This window comes from Salvelinus fontinalis, chromosome 25, assembly GCF_029448725.1.
Source record: "Salvelinus fontinalis isolate EN_2023a chromosome 25, ASM2944872v1, whole genome shotgun sequence".
Classification (NCBI taxonomy): Eukaryota; Metazoa; Chordata; class Actinopteri; order Salmoniformes; family Salmonidae; genus Salvelinus; species Salvelinus fontinalis.
Genome location: NC_074689.1, coordinates 42,015,761 through 42,039,167, shown reverse-complemented (window position 1 = coordinate 42,039,167; position 23,407 = coordinate 42,015,761). Strand labels below are relative to the sequence as shown.

The 23,407-nt window shown below is 47.8% G+C and overlaps 1 protein-coding gene across 1 annotated transcript in view; it reads left to right on the top strand.

Annotated features, from left to right (window-relative positions):
* The window catches only part of LOC129823282 (cysteine/serine-rich nuclear protein 1-like), a 53,054-nt gene extending 29,992 nt beyond the window's left edge, over positions 1-23,062 (top strand). Inside the window, exons 3-6 of the mRNA XM_055882214.1 lie at positions 17,898-18,163; positions 18,393-18,686; positions 18,885-19,662; positions 20,860-23,062. Of these exons, the coding sequence (XP_055738189.1) occupies positions 17,898-18,163; positions 18,393-18,686; positions 18,885-19,662; positions 20,860-21,152 (1,631 nt within the window). The 3' untranslated portion in view covers positions 21,153-23,062. The remainder of the gene's footprint in view (positions 1-17,897; positions 18,164-18,392; positions 18,687-18,884; positions 19,663-20,859) is intronic.
* The last annotated feature ends 345 nt before the right edge of the window (positions 23,063-23,407 follow it).

The following is a 23,407-nucleotide window of genomic DNA, read 5'->3' as shown; positions in this document are numbered from 1 at the left end:
GAGTAGCAGTAGCGTAAAGAGGGGTTGGCGGGTGGTGGGTGGGACACAATGCAGATAGCCCGGTTAGCCAATGTGCGGGAGCACTGGTTGGCCGGCCCAATTGAGGTAGTATGTACTATGTCTATGACTGGGGTGGCCGGGGTCTTTGACAATTTTTAGGGCCTTCCTCTGACACTGCCTGGTGTAGAGGTCCTGAATGGCAGGCAGCTTAGCCCCAGTGATGTACCGGGCCGTATGCACTACCCTCTGTAGTGCGTTGCGGTCAGAGGCCGAGCAATTGCTGTACCAGGCAGTGATGGAACCAGTCAGGATGCTCTCGATGTTGCAGCTGTAGAACCTTTTGAGGATCTCAGGACCCATGCCAAATCTTTTTAAAGGGAAGCACAGCCGCGAGCTGCCCAGTGACACAAGCCTACCAGACGAGCTAAATCACTTCTATGCTCGCTTCGAGGCAAGCAGCACTGAGGCATGCATAAGAGCATCAGCTGTTCCGGACGACTGTGTGATCTCGCTCTCCTCAGCCGACGTGAGTAAGACCTTTAAACAGGTCAACATACACAAGGCTGCGGGGCCAGACGGATTACCAGGATGTGTGCTCCGGGCATGTGCTGACCAACTGGCAGGTGTCTTCACTGACATTTTCAACATGTTCCTGATTAAGTCTGTAATACCAACATGTTTCAAGCAGACCACCATAGTCCCTGTGCCCAAGAACACAAAGGCAACCTTCCTAAATGACTACAGACCCGTACCACTCACGTCTGTAGCCATGAAATGCTTTGAAAGGCTGGTCATGGCTCACATCAACACCATTATCCCAGAAACCCTAGACCCCACTCCAATTTGCATACCGCCCCAACAGATCCACAGATGACGCAATCACTATTGCACTCCACACTGCCCTCTCACACCTGGACAACAGGAACACCTATGTGAGAATGCTATTCATTGACTACAGCTCAGCGTTCAACACCATAGTACCCTCAAAGCTCATCACTAAGCTAAGGATTCTGGGACTAAACACCTCCCTATGCTACTGGATCCTGGACTTCCTGATGGGCCGCCCCCATATCTGTCCTGATGCCTAGTCACTTTACCCTCCCTTCATGTACATATCTACCTCAAATACCTTATTATTATCTATCCTGATGCCTAGTCACTTTACCCTGCCTTCATGTACATATCTACCTCCAATACCTTATTATTATCTATCCTGATGTCTAGTCACTTTACCCTGCCTTCATGTACATATCTACCTCAAATACCTTATTATTATCTATCCTGATGTCTAGTCACTTTACCCTGCCTTCATGTACATATCTACCTCATTATTATCTATCCTGATGTCTAGTCACTTTACCCTGCCTTCATATACATATCTACCTCAAATACCTTATTATTATCTATCCTGATGCCTAGTCACTTTACCCTTCCTTCATGTACATATCTAACTCAAATACCTTATTATTATCTATCCTGATGCCTAGTCACTTTACCCTGCCTTCATGTACATATCTACCTCATTATTATCTATCCTGATGTCTAGTCACTTTACCCTGCCTTCATGTACATATCTACCTCATTATTATCTATCCTGATGCCTAGTCACTTTACCCTGCCTTCATGTACATATCTACCTCATTATTATCTATCCTGATGTCTAGTCACTTTACCCTGCCTTCATGTACATATCTACCTCATTATTATCTATCCTGATGCCTAGTCACTTTACCCTGCCTTCATGTACATATCTACCTCATTATTATCTATCCTGATGTCTAGTCACTTTACCCTGCCTTCATGTACATATCTACCTCATTATTATCTATCCTGATGCCTAGTCACTTTACCCTGCCTTCATGTACATATCTACCTCAAATACCTTATTATTGATGATTCATCGTCCGGTAGTGTTTAAGATACTATAAAGATATATTGATCAGATATATGTGTTTAAGATACTATAAAGATATATTGCACAGATATATCATTTTACTGACTAAACCTAAACAAAACCATCAGATAATAAATGTATGATTCTAATCAATTTCATACAGTTATAAGGTTTCAGATTGGAATTATTTCATCATTATCTTTCAACATTTAAATTACCTAAACATTAAGACCTTTAGACAGGTCAACATTCACAAGGCCGCAGGGCCAGACGGATTACCAGGACGTGTACTGCGAGCATGCGCTGACCAACTGGCAAGTGTCTTCACTGACATTTTCAACCTCTCCCTGTCCGAGTCTGTAATACCAACATGTTTCAAGCAGACCAACATAGTGCCTGTTCCCAAGAACACTAAGGTAACCTGCCTAAATGACTGCTGACCCGTAGCATCTGTAGACATGAAGCGCGTTGAAAGGCTGGTCATGGATGAATATGTTTTTTTCCCCCCAGGCCCTGGATTCATAGATTCTCTCAAAAAACATGAATTATGTATTAGGATAGGTTAGATAGCTTGGCTCTTATCCTACCTGCTTACAGCCCTAGGGGAAGCAGAGATACACCTCTCACTCAGACTGATAGGAATGTAAAACTAACTGTGTGGGGTCTAGTCTGTCTGTCGGTCTGGCATTTAGGGGACTGTGGTAATTTTTTGGGTTTAGGGTCTGTGAAGGGCAAACAGTTGTTAGGGTTCCCAGGATGGCATGGCAGGGTGCCAGAGAGAAGATGGCTAGGCAGGGAGAACACACAGAGCCTTGTCTGGGCCCTAGGCACTCATCCAGCACAGGTGCTGCCTGCCTGGAAGAGTAGGTAGGGAGGGAGAGAGAGAGGGGGTGTGATGAAGGGACTAAGGCATGTTGGAGCATGCGATGAGTACAGGATACTTTCTGTGTTCATCTAATGGAGACTTTTTTATTTATTTATCCTTTTATTTAACCAGGAAAAGCCCATTTAGACAGTCTATTGTTCAAGGGAGAAGGCATTAACATTCAATACATTACATAATTAAAACATACAACAAACTAATCCAGCCTAAAAAAAAAAGCATTTCCACTCCTCAGTAACAATCTCCCATCAACATTTTAAATTCATTCAGTGGCACTAACATATCTAGATGAAGCATGGATTGTAGACTATTCCATGCCTCTGGTGCACAAGACGAGAAGGCAGTCTTGCCTAATAGTGTGAATGTCCTTGGGACTTTAAGTAGCAACCACCTAGCAGACCGGGTATGGTAACATATCAACCACCTAGCAGACCGGGTATGGTAACATATCAACCACCTAGCAGACCGGGTATGGTAATATGGTACATACCCACAACAACATTGGTACTCCAAGGTGGCTTAGCAGTTCAGACGTATTTTTCCGTGTTGTCGTGTCGTGTCCTGTATATATATATATTTACACCTTTTCTTCACATATCTTATTTATTTTATTATCCAAGAACTCAACTACAAAAGCTTTCCTGCAAAAGCTTTCCTGCAACCCGCTTCACCAATTACAATAAGTACTATTTACCTCAATCTGAAAATCCATCGTGGAAGATAGCCAGGGGCTAATTCAGAAGCTAGCCTGAAAGCTAATCCAGAAGCTACTCCGATAGCTAGCCAGAAGCTAATCTGTAGCTGCCCCGAAATTAGCCGGTTTGCTGGCTAGCGTTGGTGTTTCAGCTGCCCACGTTTTGCGGTCATCAGCTATTCCTCTAGCTCGATAATCTACCGGCACTTTTGTGCAACGCGACTCGGACCGGAGCATTCCGGGACTTTTTTTCTCTCAGTTTCCCCGGATTCCAACCGCAGCCTCTGGACACTTGCACCTTGATTTCGCAGCTAGCTAGCTGCATACCGTGTGACTATTGGCTTACGTCGACCCCGGAGCTAACTCAAATCATGCTGGAGCTAGCCAGCTGAGGAGTTCCATCACCATCCGGACCCGTTTCTTTGTTGCTGCTGCAGATACGGAACCCCACCGGGCCTTCACGACTGACTGCCGACGTTATCTGCCCGAGGGATTTATCCAACCGGCACCTCCGTCCCGGCGTTACCTGAACGCTCATCTGAGGCCCGCTAATCGTTAGCTGTCTTATCGGCTGCTATCTGAACAAAACCCCACTACACGGAACCTACCGACGGAAACGCACGAGGTATCTACAAACAGACCTCCATCCTATGCTGCTACCGATAGCCATATACCCGGCCAGCTGTCTGGATCGCCACGACCCCAACCAACCTCTACTCACTGGACCCTTATTTATCACTCGATTAAGCTTGCCCCTCCTTAATGTAAATATGCCTTGTCCATTGCTGTTCTGGTTAGTGTTTATTGGCTTATTTCACTGTAGAGATTCTAGCCCTGCTCTCTATACCATATCCAACCCTGCAGTTCCACCACCCACATATGCGATGACATCACTTGGTTTCAATGATGTTTCTAGAGACAAGATCTCTCTCATCATCACTCAATACCTAGGTTTACCTCCACTGTATTCACATCCTACCATACCTTTGTCTGTACATTATTCCTTTAAACTATTTTATCGCCCCCAGAAACTTCCTTTTACTCTCTGCTCTGGTAGCTCTAGGCGACCAATTCTCATAGCTTTTAGCCGTACCATTATCCTACTTCTCCTCTGTTCCTCTGGTGATGTAGAGGTGAATCCAGGCCCTGCAGTACCTGGCTCCACTCCTATTCCCCAGGCGCTCTCTTTTGATGACTTCTGTAACCGTAATAGCCTTGGCTTCATGCATGTTAACATTAGGAGCCTCCTCCCTAAGTTTGTTTTGTTCACTGCTTTAGCACACTCTACCAACCCGGATGTTTTAGCCGTGTCTGAATCCTGGCTTAGAAAGACCACCAAAAATTCAGACATTTTTATCCCCAATTACAATATTTTCAGACAAGATAGAACGGCCAAAGGGGGCGGTGTTGCAATCTACTGCAAAGACTGCCTGCAGAGTTCTGTTATACTATCCAGGTCTGTTCCCAAACAATTTGAACTTCTACTTTTAAAAATCCACCTCTCTAAAAACAAGTCTCTCACCGTTGCCGCCTGCTATAGACCACCCTCTGCCCCCAGCTGTGCTCTGGACACTTTATGTGAACTGATTGCCCCCCATCTATCTTCAGAGCTCGTGCTGCTAGGCGACCTAAATTTGAACATGCTCAACACCCCAGCCACCCTACAATCTAAGCTTGATGCCCTCAATCTCACACAAATTATTAATGAACCTACCAGGTACCACCCCAATTCCGTAAACACGGGTACCCTCATAGATATCATCCTAACAAACTTGCCCTCCAAATACACCTCTGCTGTTTTTAACCAAGATCTCAGCGATCACTGCCTCATTGCCTGCATCCGTAATGGGTCAGCGGTCAAACGACCTCCACTCATCACTGTCAAACGCTCCCTGAAACACTTCAGCGAGCAGGCCTTCCTAATTGACCTGGCCGGGGTATCCTGGAAGGATATTGATCTCATCCCGTCAGTAGAGGATGCCTGGTCATTTTTTTAAAATGCCTTCCTCACCATCTTGAATAAGCATGCCCCATTCAAGAAATTTAGAACCAGGAACAGATATAGCCCCTGGTTCTCTCCTGACCTGACTGCCCTTAACCAACAGAAAAACATCCTATGGCGTTCTGCATTAGCATCGAACAGCCCCCGTGATATGCAACTTTTCAGGGAAGCCAGAAACCAATATACACAGGCAGTTAGAACAGCCAAGGCTAGCTTTTTCAAGCAGAAATTTGCTTCCTGCAACACAAATTCAAAAAAGTTCTGGGACACCGTAAAGTCCATGGAGAATAAGAACACCTCCTCCCAGCTTCCAACCGCTCTGAAGATAGGAAACACTGTCACCACCGACAAATCCACTATAATTGAGAATTTCAATAAGCATTTTTCTACGGCTGGCCATGCTTTCCACCTGGCTACCCCTACCCGGGACAACAGCACTGCCCTCCCCTCTGCTACTCGCCCAAGCCTTCCCCATTTCTCTTTCTCCCAAATACAGTCAGCTGATGTTCTTAATGAGCTGCAAAATCTGGACCCTTACAAATCAGCCGGGCTAGATAATCTGGACCCTTTCTTTCTAAAACTATCTGCTGAAATTGTTGCCACCCCTATTACTAGCCTCTTCAACCTCTCTTTCGTGTCGTCTGAGATCCCCAAAGATTGGAAAGCAGCTGCGGTTATCCCCCTCTTCAAAGGGGGGGACACCCTTGACCCTAACTGCTACAGACCTATATCTATCCTACCCTGCCTTTCTAAGGTCTTCGAAAGCCAAGTCAACAAACAGATTACCGACCATTTTGAATCACACCACACCTTCTCCGCTATGCAATCTGGTTTCAGAGCTGGTCATGGGTGCACCTCAGCCACGCTCAAGGTCATAAACGATATCGTAACCGCCATCGATAGGAAACAATACTGTGCAGCCGTATTCATTGACCTGGCCAAGGCTTTTGACTCTGTCAATCACCACATCCTCATTGGCAGACTCGACAGCCTTGGTTTCTCTAATGATTGCCTCGCCTGGTTCACCAACTACTTCTCTGATAGAGTCCAGTGTGTCAAATCGGAGGGTCTGTTGTCCGGGCCTCTGGCAGTCTCTATGGGGGTGCCACAGGGTTCAATTCTTGGACCGACTCTCTTCTCTGTTTACATCAATGATGTCGCTCTTGCTGCTGGTGATTCTCTGATCCACCTCTAAGCAGACGACACTATTCTGTATACTTCTGGCCCTTCTTTTGACACTGTGTTAACAACCCTCCAGGCGAGCTTCAATGCCATACAACTCTCCTTCCGTGGCCTCCAACTGCTCTTAAATACAAGTAAAACCAAATGCATGCTCTTCAACCGATCGCTGCCTGCTCCTGCCCGCCTGTCCAACATCACTACTTTGGACGGCTCTGACTTAGAATATGTGGACAACTACAAATACCTAGGTGTCTGGTTAGACTGTAAACTCTCCTTCCAGACCCACATCAAACATCTCCAATCCAAAGTCAAATCTAGAATTGGCTTCCTATTCCGCAACAAAGCATCCTTTACTCATGCTGCCAAACATACCCTTGTAAAACTGACCATCCTACCAATCCTCGACTTCGGTGATGTCATTTACAAAATAGCCTCCAAAACCCTACTCAATAAATTGGATGCAGTCTATCACAGTGCCATCCGTTTTGTCACCAAAGCCCCATATACTACCCACCACTGCGACCTGTACACTCTCGTTGGCTGGCCCTCGCTTCATACTCGTCGCCAAACCCATTGGTTCCAGGTCATCTACAAGACCCTGCTAGGTAAAGTCCCCCCTTATCTCAGCTCGCTGGTCACCATAGCAGCACCTACCCGTAGCACGCGCTCCAGCAGGTATATCTCTCTAGTCACCCCCAAAACCAATTCTTCCTTTGGACGCCTCTCTTTCCAGTTCTCTGCTGCCAATGACTGGAACGAACTACAAAAATCTCTGAAACTGGAAACACCTATCTCCCTCACTAGCTTTAAGCACCAGCTGTCAGAGCAGCTCATAGATTACTGCACCTGTACATAACCCATCTACAATTTAGCCCAAACAACTACCTCTTTACCTACTGTATTTATTTATTAATTTATTTTGCTCCTTTGCACCCCATTATTTCTGTCTCTACTTTGCACTTTCTTCCAATGCAAACCAACCATTCCAGTGTTTTTTTTTTAGTTTTTATTTTACTTGCTGTGTTGTACTCACTTCGCCTCCATGGCCTTTTTATATTTTTATTTATTTATACATATATCTGTTTGCCTTCACCTCCCTTATCTCACCTCACTTGCTCACATTGTATATAGACTTATTTTTGTATTTTTTTCACTGTATTATTGACTATATGTTTGTTTTTACTCCATGTGTAACTATGTGTTGTATGTGTCGAACTGCTTTGCTTTATCTTGGCCAGGTCGCAATTGTAAATGAGAACGTGTTCTCAATTTGCCTACCTGGTTAAATAAAGGTTAAATAAATAAAAAATAAAAAAAACATATCAACCACCTAGCAGACCGGGTATGGTAACATATCAACCACCTAGCAGACCGGGTATGGTAACATATCAACCACCTAGCAGACCGGGTATGGTAACATAGCAACCACCTAGCAGACCGGGTATGGTAACATAGCAACCACCTAGCAGACCGGGTATGGTAACATAGCAACCACCTAGCAGACCGGGTATGGTAACATATCAACCACCTAGCAGACCGGGTATGGTAACTTCTGGTGGTGAAGGAGACCAGACGACAGAGGTAAAGAGGGAGTTTACCCAAAAGGCCTTTGTAGATGAACACATACAAATGTATCTTTCTGAGCATATAAAGTGAGGTCCAACCTACCATTTGGTACAATGTGCAACGGTGGGGGAGTGACTTGGCATTTTTAATAAAGCACAAGGATGCATCATAAACAGAGTCCAGTCTCTGTAAGATGGAGGAGGCTGCATGCATATACAACAAGTCACCATAATCAATTACAGAGAGAATAGTGGCCTGAACAAGCTTCTTTCTAGCCATAAGTGGGAAGCTTTATTACGAAAATAAAAACACATTTCAATTTAAGAATCATAAGATTATCCATATGAACTTTAAAGGACAACTTGTCATCCAACTATATACCTAGGTATTTGTAGGATGACACTGTTTCAATGGATAAGCCACCAGATGTGACAATGCTAACATTCTCTGGCTAAGTGCGAGCTCTGGTAAAGGTCATGAATTCTTTTTTTTGTACATTCAAGACCAGTTTGCGACCATAAAGGGAGGCCTGCAGTGAATACCAAATATTTAGGAAGAGGTAGTCATTTCATGGAGTCTGAAGGAAAAAAACACATGTTACACGTCATCAGAGTGCGCAGCTGGAAAACACGTGTTACACGTCATCAGAGTGCGCAGCTGGAAAACACGTGTTACACGTCATCAGAATGCGCAGCTGGAAAACACGTGTTACACGTCATCAGAGTGCGTAGCTGGAAAACACATGTTACACGTCATCAGAGTGCGCAGCTGGAAAACACATGTTACACGTCATCAGAATGCGCAGCTGGAAAACACATGTTACACGTCATCAGAGTGCGCAGCTGGAAAACACATGTTACACGTCATCAGAGTGCGCAGCTGGAAAACACATGTTACACGTCATCAGAGTGCGCAGCTGGAAAACGCATGTTACACGTCATCAGAGTGCGCAGCTGGAAAACACATGTTACACGTCATCAGAGTGCGCAGCTGGAAAACACTCGGTTTGTTATTTTTGATTGAAACAAAACCGCTATTCATTAAATACGAATACAGAAATTATTTTTGCGTGGATTCCGTGACGCGGTTAGCTTATAACAGCAACGACCACTATTTCTTGTCCCGGAATCCCGCTTATCAGACATGTTGAAGCCTGCTTGACAGAGACGCTAAGCTGTTAGCCATTAAGCTAATGAAGTTAGTCCCCGATGAAACTTGTGTTATGGCTTTACACCCCCTGCTATAATGTGGATAAAGAGTTACTTGTCTAACAGAACACAGAGGGTGTTATGGCTTTACACCCCCTGCTATAATGTGTTATGCCTTTACACCCCCTGCTATAATGTGTTATGCCTTTACACCCCCTGCTATAATGTGTTATGCCTTTACACCCCCTGCTATAATGTGTTATGGCTTTACACCCCCTGCTATATTGTGGATAATGAGTTACCTGTCTAACAGAACACAGAGGGTGTTCTTTAATGGAAGCCTCTCCAACATAATCCAGGTAGAATCAGGAATTCCCCAGGGCAGCTGTCTAGGCCCCTTACTGGTAGAATCAGGAATTCCCCAGGGCAGCTGTCTAGGCCCCTTACTTTTTTCAATCTTTACTAACGACATGCCACTGGCCTTGAGTAAAGCCAGAGTGTCTATGTATGAGGATGACTCAACACTATACACGTCAGCTACTACAGCGACTGAAATGACTGCAACACTTAACAAAGAGCTGCAGTTAGTTTCAGAATGAGTGGCAAGGAATAAATTAGTCATAAATATTTCTAAAACTGCTTTGGCAGGAACTAATGGGGATCCATAATAAACCCCAGGAAGAGTAGCTGCTGCCTTGGCAGGAACTAATGGGGATCCATAATAAACCCCAGGAAGAGTAGCTGCTGCCTTGGCAGGAACTAATAGGGATCCATAATAATCCCCAGGAAGAGTAGCTGCTGCCTTGGCAGGAACTAATGAGGATTCTTAATAAACCCCAGGAAGAGTAGCTGCTGCCTTGACAGGAACTAATGGGGATCCATAATAAACCCCAGGAAGAGTAGCTGCTGCCTTGGCAGGAACTAATGGTGATCCATAATAAACCCCAGGAAGAGTAGCTGCTGCCTTGACAGGAACTAATGGGTATCCATAATAAACCCCAGGAAGAGTAGCTGCTGCCTTGGCAGGAACTAATAGTGATCCATAATAAACCCCAGGAAGAGTAGCTGCTGCCTTGACAGGAACTAATGGGGATCCATAATAAACCCCAGGAAGAGTAGCTGCTGCCTTGCCAGGAACTAATGGGGATCCATAATAAACCCCAGGAAGAGTAGCTGCTGCCTTGACAGGAACTAATGGTGATCCATAATAAACTCCAGGAAGAGTAGCTGCTGCCTTGGCTGGAACTAATGGGGATCCATAATAAACCCCAGGAAGAGTAGCTGCTGCCTTGGCAGGAACTAATGGTGATCCATAATAAACCCCAGGAAGAGTAGCTGCTGCCTTGGCAGGAACTAATGGGGATCCATAATAAACCCCAGGAAGAGTAGCTGCTGCCTTGGCAGGAACTAATGGGGATCCATAATAAACCCCAGGAAGAGTAGCTGCTGCCTTGGCAGGAACTAATGGAGATCCATAATAAACCCCAGGAAGAGTAGCTGCTGCCTTGTCAGGAACTAATGGGGATCCATAATAAACCCCAGGAAGAGTAGCTGCTGCCTTGGCAGGAACTAATGGAGATCCATAATAAACCCCAGGAAGAGTAGCTGCTGACTTGGCAGGAACTAATGGGGATCCATAATAAACCCCAGGAAGAGTAGCTGCTGCCTTGGCTGGAACTAATGGGGATCCATAATAAACCCCAGGAAGAGTAGCTGCTGCCTTGGCAGGAACTAATGGGGATCCATAATAAACCCCAGGAAGAGTACACCGATGTATTTATTTTTTTACAGCTAGTCAGGGGCACACTCCAACACTCAGACATAATTTACGAAAGAAGCATGTGTGTTTAGATCAGAGGCAGTAGGAATGCCCAGGGATGTTCTGTTGATAATTGAATTATAAATTTTCCCAAGTACCTTTGGGTGTCAGGGTGTAAAAAGTAAAAAGTACATTATTTTCTTTAGGAATGTAGTGAAGTAAAATTTGTCAAATATAAATAAAAGTATGTTTTACTTAATTTTTATTTCACTAGGCAAGTCGGTTAAGAACAAATTCTTATTTTCAATGATGGCAGAATGCCAGATTTTTACTCCCCTCCCTTCCTCCCCTCCCTTCCTCCCCCCCTCACTCTCTCCTAATCCCAACCTACTTATTTTTCAAAACATTTCCTCTGTGGTGTTGTGATCCTAGTCGCTCCGTTCCTGATGGTTCACCAGCCTTTCTGCCATGTTATCGGATGCATGGTGCCATCTAGTGGCAGTGTAGGGGAGTGCAGTTGCTTTGTGACTTGAACTGCAGTATCTGTTTTATGTTTCTTATTTATTTCACCTTTATTTAACCAGGTGGACCAGTTGAACACCTTTATTTAACCAGGTAGGCCAGTTGAACACCTTTATTTAACCAGGTGGCCAGTTGAGAACACCTTTATTTAACCAGGTAGGCCAGTTGAACACCTTTATTTAACCAGGTAGGCCAGTTGAACACCTTTATTTAACCAGGTGGCCAGTTGAGAACACCTTTATTTAACCAGGTAGGCCAGTTGAACACCTTTATTTAACCAGGTAGACCAGTTGAACACCTTTATTTAACCAGGTAGACCAGTTGAACACCTTTATTTAACCAGGTAGACCAGTTGAACACCTTTATTTAACCAGGTAGACCAGTTGAACACCTTTATTTAACCAGGTAGACCAGTTGAACACCTTTATTTAACCAGGTAGGCCAGTTGAGAACACCTTTATTTAACCAGGTGGCCAGTTGAGAACACCTTTGTTTAACCAGGTAGGCGTGTGTGTAAACTGTGTAAACTGTTAAGATGGCGCCGACCGAGATGGCCGCCTCGCTTCGCGTTCCTTGGAAAATATGCAGTATTTTGTTTTTTTATGTGTTATTTCTTACATCGGTACCCCAGGTGATCTTAGATTTCATTACATACAGTCGGGAGGAACTACTGAATATACGATTAACGTCAACTCACCATCGTTATAACCAGGAATATGACTTTCCCGAAACGGATCCAGTGTTTTGCCTTCCACCCAATACAATGGATCTGATCCCAGCCGGGGACCCTATGCCACGCCGTAAAAGGGGCAAACGTAGCGGTCTCCTGGTCAGGCTTCGGAGACGGGCACATCGCGCTCCACTCCCTAGCATACTACTCGCCAATGTCCAGTCTCTTGACAATAAGGTTGATGAAATCCGAGCACGGGTAGCATTCCAGAGAGACATCAGGGATTGCAACGTGCTCTGCTTCACGGAAACATGGCTAACTCAAGAGACGCTAACGGAGTCGGTGCAGCCAGCTGGTTTCTTCATGCATCGCGCCGACAGAAACAAACATCTTTCTGGTAAGAAGAGGGGCGGGGGGGTATGCCTTATGATTAACGAGACGTGGTGTGATCATCATAACAACACACAGGAACTCAAGTCATTCTGTTCACCTGATCTAGAACTCCTCACAATCAAATGTCGACCGCATTATCTACCAAGGGAATTCTCTTCGATCATAATCACAGCCGTATATATTCCCCCCCAAGCAGACACATCGATGGCCCTGAACGAACTTTATCTGACTCTTTGTAAACTGGAAACCACACACCCTGAGGCTGCATTCATCGTAGCTGGGGATTTTAACAAGGCTAATCTAAAAACAAAACTCCCTAAATTCTATCAGCACATCGATTGTGCTACCAGGGCTGGAAAAACTCTAGATCATTGTTATACTAATTTCCGCGACGCATATAAGGCCCTCCCCCGCCCCCCTTTCGGAAAAGCTGACCACGACTCCATTTTGTTGATTCCAGCCTACAAACAGAAACTAAAACAACAAGCTCCCGCGCTCAGGTCTGTTCAACGCTGGTCCGACCAATCTGATTCCACGCTTCAAGACTGCTTCGATCACGCGGATTGGAATATGTTCCGCATTGCGTCCAACAACAATATTGACGAATATGCTGATTCGGTGAGCGAGTTCATTAGGAAGTGCATTGACGATGTCGTACCCACAGCAACGATTAAAACATTCCCAAACCAGAAACCGTGGATTGACGGCAGAATTCGCGTGAAACTGAAAGCGCGAACCACTGCTTTTAACCAGGGCAAGGTGACCGGAAGCATGACCGAATACAAACAGTGTAGCTATTCTCTCCGCAAGGCAATCAAACAGGCTAAGTCCCAGTACAGAGTCAAAATCGAGTCGCAATTCAACAGCTCAGACACAAGAGGTATGTGGCAGGGTCTACAGTCAATCACGGATTACAAAAAGAAAACCAGCCCCGTCGCGGACCAGGATGTCTTGCTCCCAGACAGGCTAAACAACTTTTTTGCCCGCTTTGAGGACAATACAGTGCCACTGACACGGCCCGCTACCAAAACCTGCGGGCTCTCCTTCACTGCAGACGAGGTGAGTAAAACATTTAAACGTGTTAACCCTCGCAAGGCTGCAGGCCCAGACGGCATTCCCAGCCGCGTCCTCAGAGCATGCGCAGACCAGCTGGCTGGTGTGTTTACGGACATATTCAATCAATCCTTATCCCAGTCTGCTGTTCCCACATGCTTCAAGAGGGCCACCATTGTTCCTGTTCCCAAGAAAGCTAAGGTAACTGAGCTAAACGACTACCGCCCCGTAGCACTCACTTCCGTCATCATGAAGTGCTTTGAGAGACTAGTCAAGGACCATATCACCTCCACCCTACCGGACACCCTAGACCCACTCCAATTTGCTTACCGACCCAATAGGTCCACAGACGACGCAATCGCAACCACACTGCACACTGCCCTAACCCATCTGGACAAGAGGAATACCCATGTGAGAATGCTGTTCATCGATTACAGCTCAGCATTTAACACCATAGTACCCTCCAAACTCGTCATCAAGCTCGAGACCCTGGGTCTCGACCCCGCCCTGTGCAACTGGGTCCTGGACTTCCTGACGGGCCGCCCCCAGGTGGTGAGGGTAGGTAACAACATCTCCACCCCGCTGATCCTCAACACTGGGGCCCCACAAGGGTGCGTTCTGAGCCCTCTCCTGTACTCCCTGTTCACCCACGACTGCGTGGCCATGCACGCCTCCAACTCAATCATCAAGTTTGCGGATGACACTACAGTGGTAGGCTTGATTACCAACAACGACGAGACGGTCTACAGGGAGGAGGTGAGGGCCCTCGGAGTGTGGTGTCAGGAAAATAACCTCACACTCAACGTCAACAAAACAAAGGAGATGATTGTGGACTTCAGGAAACAGCAGAGGGAGCACCCCCCTATCCACATCGACGGGTCAGTAGTGGAGAAGGTGGAAAGTTTTAAGTTCCTCGGTGTACACATCACGGACAAACTGAATTGGTCCACCCACACAGACAGCGTTGTGAAGAAGGCGCAGCAGCGCCTCTTCAACCTCAGGAGGCTGAAGAAATTCGGCTTGTCACCAAAAGCACTCACAAACTTCTACAGATGCACAATCGAGAGCATCCTGTCGGGCTGTATCACCACCTGGTACGGCAACTGCTCCGCCCACATCCGTAAGGCTCTCCAGAGGGTAGTGAGGTCTGCACAACGCATCACCGGGAGCAAACTACCTGCCCTCCAGGACACCTACACCACCCGATGTCACAGGAAGGCCATAAAGATCATCAAGGACAACAACCACCCAAGCCACTGCCTGTTCACCCCGCTATCATCCAGAAGGCGAGGTCAGTACAGGTGCATCAAAGCAGGAACCGAGAGACTGAAAAACAGCTTCTATCTCAAGGCCATCAGACTGTTAAACAGCCACCACTAACATTTAGCGGCCGCTGCCAACATACTGACTCAACTCCAGCCACTTTAAAAATGGGAATTGATGGAAATTATGTAAAAATGTATCACTAGCCACTTTAAACAATGCCACTTAATGTAATGTTTACATACCCTACATTACCCATCTCATATGTATATACTGTACTCTATATCATCTACTGCATCTTGCCATCTTTATGTAATACATGTATCACTAGCCACTTTAAACTATGCCACTTTATGTTTACATACCCTACATTACTCATCTCATATGTATATACCGTACTCTATACCATCTACTGCATCTTGCCTATGCCGTTCTGTACCATCACTCATTCATATATCTTTATGTACATATTCTTTATCCCTTTACACTTGTGTGTATAAGGTAGTAGTTGTGGAATTGTTAGGTTAGATTACTTGTTGGTTATTACTGCATTGTCAGAACTAGAAGCACAAGCATTTCGCTACACTCGCATTAACATCTGCTAACCATGTGTATGTGACTAATAAAATTTGATTTGATTTGATTTGATTTGAACTAGGCTAGTTGAGAACACCTTTATTTAACCAGGTAGACCAGTTGAACACCTTTATTTAACCAGGTAGGCCAGTTGAGAACACCTTTATTTAACCAGGTAGGCTAGATGAGAACACCTTTATTTAACCAGGTAGACCAGTTGAGAACACCTTTATTTAACCAGGTAGGCCAGTTGAACACCTTTATTTAACCAGGTAGGCCAGTTGAACACCTTTATTTAACCAGGTGGCCAGATGAGAACACCTTTATTTAACCAGGTAGGCTAGTTGAGAACACCTTTATTTAACCAGGTAGGCCAGTTGAGAACACCTTTATTTAACCAGGTAGGCCAGTTGAGAACACCTTTATTTAACCAGGTAGACCAGTTGAACACCTTTATTTAACCAGGTAGACCAGTTGAACACCTTTATTTAACCAGGTAGGCCAGTTGAGAACACCTTTATTTAACCAGGTAGGCCAGTTGAGAACACCTTTATTTAACCAGGTAGGCCAGTTGAGAACACCTTTATTTAACCAGGTAGGCCAGTTGAGAACGCCTTTATTTAACCAGGTAGGCCAGTTGAGAACACCTTTATTTAACCAGGTAGGCCAGTTGAACACCTTTATTTAACCAGGTAGGCCAGTTGAGAACACCTTTATTTAACCAGGTAGACCAGTTGAACACCTTTATTTAACCAGGTAGGCTAGTTGAGAACACCTTTATTTAACCAGGTAGGCTAGTTGAGAACACCTTTATTTAACCAGGTAGGCCAGTTGAGAACACCTTTATTTAACCAGGTAGGCCAGTTGAGAACACCTTTATTTAACCAGGTAGGCCTGTTGAGAACACCTTTATTTAACCAGGTAGGCCAGTTGAAAACACCTTTATTTAACCAGGTAGGCCAGTTGAACACCTTTATTTAACCAGGTAGGCTAGTTGAACACCTTTATTTAACCAGGTAGGCCAGATGAGAACACCTTTATTTACCAGGTAGGCCAGTTGAGAACAAGTTCTCATTTACAACTGCGACCTGGCCAAGATAAAGCAAAGCAGTGCGACACAAACAACAACAACACAGAGTTACACATGGAGTAAACAAACCTACAGTCAATAATACAGTAGAAGAAATCTATATACAGTGTGTGCAAATGAGGTAGGATAAGAGAGATTAGGCAGGTAAGGCAAGAAATAGTGGTGGCGAAGTAATTACAATTTAGCAATTAAACACTGGAGTGATATTTTTTTACTCTTTTGCACCCCAGTATCTCTACTTGCACATTCATCTTCTGCACATCTAAGTAACAATCTGGGGATGAGGTAGTTGGATGGGCTATGTACAGATGCAGTGATCTGTAAGCTGCTCTGACAGCTGATGCTTAAAGGTAGAGAGGGAGATATAAGTCTCCAGCTTCAGTGATTTTTGCAATTCGTCCCAGTCATTGGCAGCAGAGAACTGGAAGGAAAGGCGGCCAAAGGAGGAATAGGCTTTGGGGATGGCCAGTGAAATATACCTGCTGGAGCGCGTGCTACGGGTGGGTGCTGCCATGGTGACCAGTGAGCTGAGATAAGGCGGGGCTTTACCAAGCAAAGACTTCTAGATGACCTGGAGCCAGTGGGTTTGGCGACGAGTATGAAGCGAGGGCCAGCCAACGAGAGCATACAGGTCGCAGTGGTGGGTAGTATATGGGGCTTTGGTGACAAAACGGATGGCACTGTGATAGACTGCATCCAATTTGCTGAGTAGAGTGTTGGAGGCTATTTTGTAAATGACATCGCCGAATTCAAGGATCGGCAGGATAGTCAGTTTTACAAGGGTAAATTTGGCAGCATGAGTGAAGGATGCTTTGTTGTGAAATTGGAAGCCTATTCTACATTTAATTTTGGATTGGAGATGCTTAATGCAAGTCTGGAAGGAGAGTTTACAGTCTAACCAGACACCTAGGTATTAGAATATGGGGACAATTACAAAGTCAGTGATGCTGGACGGGCGGGCAGGTGCGGCAGGTGAAGAGCATGCACTTAGTTTTACATGAATTTAAGAGCAGTTGGAGGCCACGGAAGGAGAGTTGTATGGCAATGATGCTCGTCTGGAGGTTAACACTGAATGTCTCTTGTTCTTCAAAGCTCTTGAGGAATGACCCGTGTGATAACACCACCCCCCCCCCCCCCCCTCTCTCTCCCCCTCTCTCTCTCTCCCTCCCCCTCCCTCTCTCCCCCTCCCTTTCTCTCTCCAGTCAAGTCCATCCTGAAGAAGGCTAAGTCTGAGCAGGGTGGGCGGGGCAACGTGACCTTTGACACGGCGACAGTGTTCCTCTTCCCGCGGTGCCAGGGCTTCAGCAGCGTGCCCAGTAGAGGGGGCTGTTCCCTGGGCATGATGCAGCGCCACAGCGCCCTCCGCAGGTACACCCTGGATGAGTACGCTGTGGAGCAACGTATCCTCCGTCGGGAGAAACTCCTCAACCGCCTCCGAGAGGAGAAACTGGATGCTCTCAAACAGAAGGTCAGTCCTGGGACGTGTATGTATTGAGGCCTTGACTGAGTACAGGGATACGAGACACACAGTTCCCCATGTCTGGGTTAGCTAATGCAGAGTGTTGATGAGATGTCTGATTGTGAAAAGGTTTTAAGTCTATTCCTTTCAAGTGAGTTGGTTGTTGAACACTTTGTTTAGTTGGGAGTTGACTCTAACTTCCTGAGAACACACAATGTTCCCCGTCTCTCCCTCCCAGCTGACTAAGGGAGGCACGGTGGAGTCAGAGGAGGCTGACCGCCTCATCATCGAAGACATCCCGGAGGACGAGATGGACATTAGCAGCTGTAACCTAGACGACGGCTCCTTCCTCCACCCCTACCCCTCCAAGAGGAGACAAGCCCTGCTGAAGGCTGCGGGGGTGAAGATGGATAAGGAGGAGAAGAGGAAGCTCCAGCAGCTGAGAGTGTCCAGGGAGGACTGTGGTTGTGACTGTCAGGGCTTCTGTGAGCCAGAGACCTGCGCCTGCAGCCTGGCAGGCATCAAGTGTCAGGTAAGACACTTTGCTAATGAAAACTCACAGATGAACATTTATTCAACTTCAATGTTAATAGTAAACTGACCTCTCATGTTTTAAATACTTTATATTCCTAACAGTATGAGCAGTGATTAGTTGTCCACTGTTCTACATTATTCTGATCTCTCCGTGACAAAGCAGAACCTGATTGTGAACGTCCTCTTCTCTCCCCAGATGGACCACTCGTCATTTCCCTGCGGCTGCACTAAGGATGGCTGCTGTAACCTGGAAGGGCGTATAGAGTTCAACTCCAGCCGGGTTCAGACCCACTACATCCACACCATCATGAAGCTAGAGCTGGAGAAGAGACTGGAGGAGACGCCAGGACCAGAGGAAGAGGACCTGGGAGAGACCGCCCCAGCCCACAACCCCCTGTCCGACCTCCCCTCCATCACAGACCGCCCCTCCTTCCACTTCAGTTCAACGCTGGCGGCGGTCGGGGAGAACAGCTGTAGTAGCGACATGACCGACTCCTCTGCCTCCTCTGGGGGGAGTGAATACTGGGAGGAAGGGGCGGAGTTAGGGCGGCGCTCCCGGGAGGACGGCCCCCTGCTGGATGAGAACGGACTGAGCCGCATCCTCAGCTTCAGCGACATCGACGACAACGACGACTACAATGTAAATAACCGCGTTGTCAATGACATCCGCTGCTGCCCCGAGCAACGTCTACAGCAACAGCCGTGGATGTTGACAGGGTTTAGCACGGCAGACTTCCCAGAGGATAATGACAATCTAGAGGTGCACAGAGACAACCGGGCCATGGCCGTATCACAACTGTTAGATGATACCGCTAACCAAGGCAACGCTCTGTTCCACCACAGTGGCTGCAGTGTCCCCAATGTGCCCTCTTCCTCAGTAGACTGCCCCAACACCCCCTCTTCCTCAGTAGACTGCCCCAACACCCCCTCTTCCTCAGTAGACTGCCCCAACACCCCCTCTTCCTCCGTAGACTGCCCCAACACCCCCTCTTCCTCAGTAGACTGCCCCAACACCCCCTCTTCCTCCGTAGACTGCCCCAACACCCCCTCTTCCTCAGTAGACTGCCCCAACACCCCCTCTTCCTCAGTAGACTGCCCCAACACCCCATCTTCCTCAGTAGACTGCCCCAACACCCCACCTTCCTCAGTAGACTGCCCCAACACCCCATCTTCCTCAGTAGACTGCACCAACACCCCCTCTTCCTCTTTAGACTGCCCCAACACCCCCTCTTCCTCAGTAGACTGCCCCAACACCCCCTCTTCCTCAGTAGACTGCCCCAACACCCCCTCTTCCTCAGTAGACTGCCCCAACACCCCCTCTTCCTCAGTAGACTGCCCCAACATCCCTTCTTCCTCAGTAGATGGCACCGCTGCCAGCCTGTCCTCAGTAGATGGCACCGCTGCCAGCCTGTCCTCAGTAGATGGCACCGCTGCCAGCCTGTCCTCAGTAGATGGCACCGCTGCCAGCCTGTCCTTAGTAGATGGCACCGCTGCCAGCCTGTCCTCAGTAGATGGCACCGCTGCCAGCCTGTCCTCAGTAGATGGCACCGCTGCCAGCCTGTCCTTAGTAGATGGCACCGCTGCCAGCCTGTCCTCAGTAGATGGCACCGCTGCCAGCCTGTCCTCAGTAGATGGCACCGCTGCCAGCCTGTCCTTAGTAGATGGCACCGCTGCCAGCCTGTCCTCAGTAGATGGCACCGCTGCCAGCCTGTCCTCAGTAGATGGCACCGCTGCCAGCCTGTCCTTAGTAGATGGCACCGCTGCCAGCCTGTCCTCAGTAGATGGCACCGCTGCCAGCCTGTCCTCAGTAGATGGCACCGCTGCCAGCCTGTCCTTAGTAGATGGCACCGCTGCCAGCCTGTCCTCAGTAGATGGCACCGCTGCCAGCCTGTCCTCAGTAGATGGCACCGCTGCCAGCCTGTCCTCAGTAGACTGCCCCAACATCCCTTCTTCCTCAGTGGATGGCACCGCTGCCAGCCTGTCCTCAGTAGACTGCCCCAACATCCCTTCTTCCTCAGTAGATGGCACCGCTGCCAGCCTGTCCTCAGTAGATGGCACCGCTGCCAGCCTGTCCTCAGTAGATGGCACCGCTGCCAGCCTGTCCTCAGTAGATGGCACCGCTGCCAGCCTGTCCTCAGTAGATGGCACCGCTGCCAGCCTGTCCTCAGTAGATGGCACCGCTGCCAGCTACATGGACCCCAGCCTGTCCTCAGAGTCTGACATGGAGTTCTTTGATGGTTTCTGTCTGGGTCCTTCCTCCCTCTACAAGTCCCTAAAGGAGTACCAACACATGGACACCTTCTTTCACTTCCAGTTGCCTAGTTACCCCAGCAGCCAATCACAGGCCAGCGACCCTGGGGCCTGCCTCCTGGAGTCTCTGATTGGTCTGTCAGAATCTGTCCCAGAACCCCCTGCAACGTTCAGACAATCAAGTGTTTGGAGGAAGCCGTCAGGGGTTAACTAACCGGAACTGAACTGCCACCTGTGTTCTGGGCTATGTAGTGAATTATGGGGGACGGTAGTCCGTGTAGACAGACTGCTGTTGGAGGAAGCTATCTATTCTTAATGAGATTCTGTACTTGCCTTCCAAATGTTAGCAAAAGCAGTTGGGATTTATTGCTGTATGAAATGGCAGCGAACATTTCATTTGAAAAAGAAGAAAGTGAGACTTAACATAAAAGTGAACGCTCGATTGTGTAATCTGAGTCATGTATCTGTGACACTGATGCCGTGTGTTGGAGCCAAGCCTGCCCCTCCACACTGACACAACACAGAGGGTAACTGATGCCGTGTGTTGGAGCCAAGCCTGCCCCTCCACACTGACACAACACAGAGGGTAACTGATGCCGTGTGTTGGAGCCAAGCCTGCCCCTCCACACTGACACAACACAGAGGGTAACTGATGCCGTGTGTTGGAGCCAAGCCTGCCCCTCCACACTGACACAACACAGAGGGTAACTGATGCCGTGTGTTGGAGCCAAGCCTGCCCCTCCACACTGACACAACACAGAGGGTAACTGATGCCGTGTGTTGGAGCCAAGCCTGCCCCTCCACACTGACACAACACAGAGGGTAACTGATGCCGTGTGTTGGAGCCAAGCCTGCCCCTCCACACTGACACAACACAGAGGGTAACTGATGCCGTGTGTTGGCGCCAAGCCTGCCCCTCCACACTGACACAACACAGAGGGTAACTGGTGCCGTGTGTTGGAGCCAAGCCTGCCCCTCCACACTGACACAACACAGAGGGTAACTGATGCCGTGTGTTGGAGCCAAGCCTGCCCCTCCACACTGACACAACACAGAGGGTAACTGATGCCGTGTGTTGGAGCCAAGCCTGCCCCTCCACACTGACACAACACAGAGGGTAACTGATGCCGTGTGTTGGCGCCAAGCCTGCCCCTCCACACTGACACAACACAGAGGGTAACTGATGCCGTGTGTTGGAGCCAAGCCTGCCCCTCCACACTGACACAACACAGAGGGTAACTGATGCCGTGTGTTGGAGCCAAGCCTGCCCCTCCACACTGACACAACACAGAGGGTAACTGATGCCGTGTGTTGGAGCCAAGCCTGCCCCTCCACACTGACACAACACAGAGGGTAACTGATGCCGTGTGTTGGAGCCAAGCCTGCCCCTCCACACTGACACAACACAGAGGGTAACTGATGCCGTGTGTTGGAGCCAAGCCTGCCCCTCCACACTGACACAACACAGAGGGTAACTGGTGCCGTGTGTTGGAGCCAAGCCTGCCCCTCCACACTGACACAACACAGAGGGTAACTGATGCCGTGTGTTGGAGCCAAGCCTGCCCCTCCACACTGACACAACACAGAGGGTAACTGATGCCGTGTGTTGGAGCCAAGCCTGCCCCTCCACACTGACACAACACAGAGGGTAACTGATGCCGTGTGTTGGAGCCAAGCCTGCCCCTCCACACTGACACAACACAGAGGGTAACTGATGCCGTGTGTTGGAGCCAAGCCTGCCCCTCCACACTGACACAACACAGAGGGTAACTGATGCCGTGTGTTGGAGCCAAGCCTGCCCCTCCACACTGACACAACCCAGAGGGTAACTGATGCCGTGTGTTGGAGCCAAGCCTGCCCCTCCACACTGACACAACACAGAGGGTAACTGGTGCTAGTTGCTGTTCTGTTTGGGGATATACGACCTGTAATATGGTCAATGAATCTTTAAACGTTGCTGAATGTCAACCTCAGGGACTCTTTCTAGCTTTAGGAGGCAGACCGTTTTGTCCATTGAAGCACTGTGGTGGGTGTTGCTTTTACACACACACACACACACACACACACACACACACACACACACACACACACACACACACACACACACACACACACACACACACACACACACACACACACACACACACACACACACACACACACACACACACACACACACACACACACACACACACACACACACACACACACACACACACACACATACATACATACATACATACATACATACATACATACATACATACATACATACATACATACAGACAAACCCCCACTAGAATCACAACGTTGTCATAACCCCAGCGTCCATTACGTCTCTTTGCTCCGTCCCAGTTGACTGGAGTTAGGGGGGGGGTCGACGGTCAGGCCCTGTGTTTCATCCTAAAGCTAGAGGCCTCCATAAGGGTGTCCAAGGACGGTCAGGCCCTGTGTTTCATCCTAAAGCTG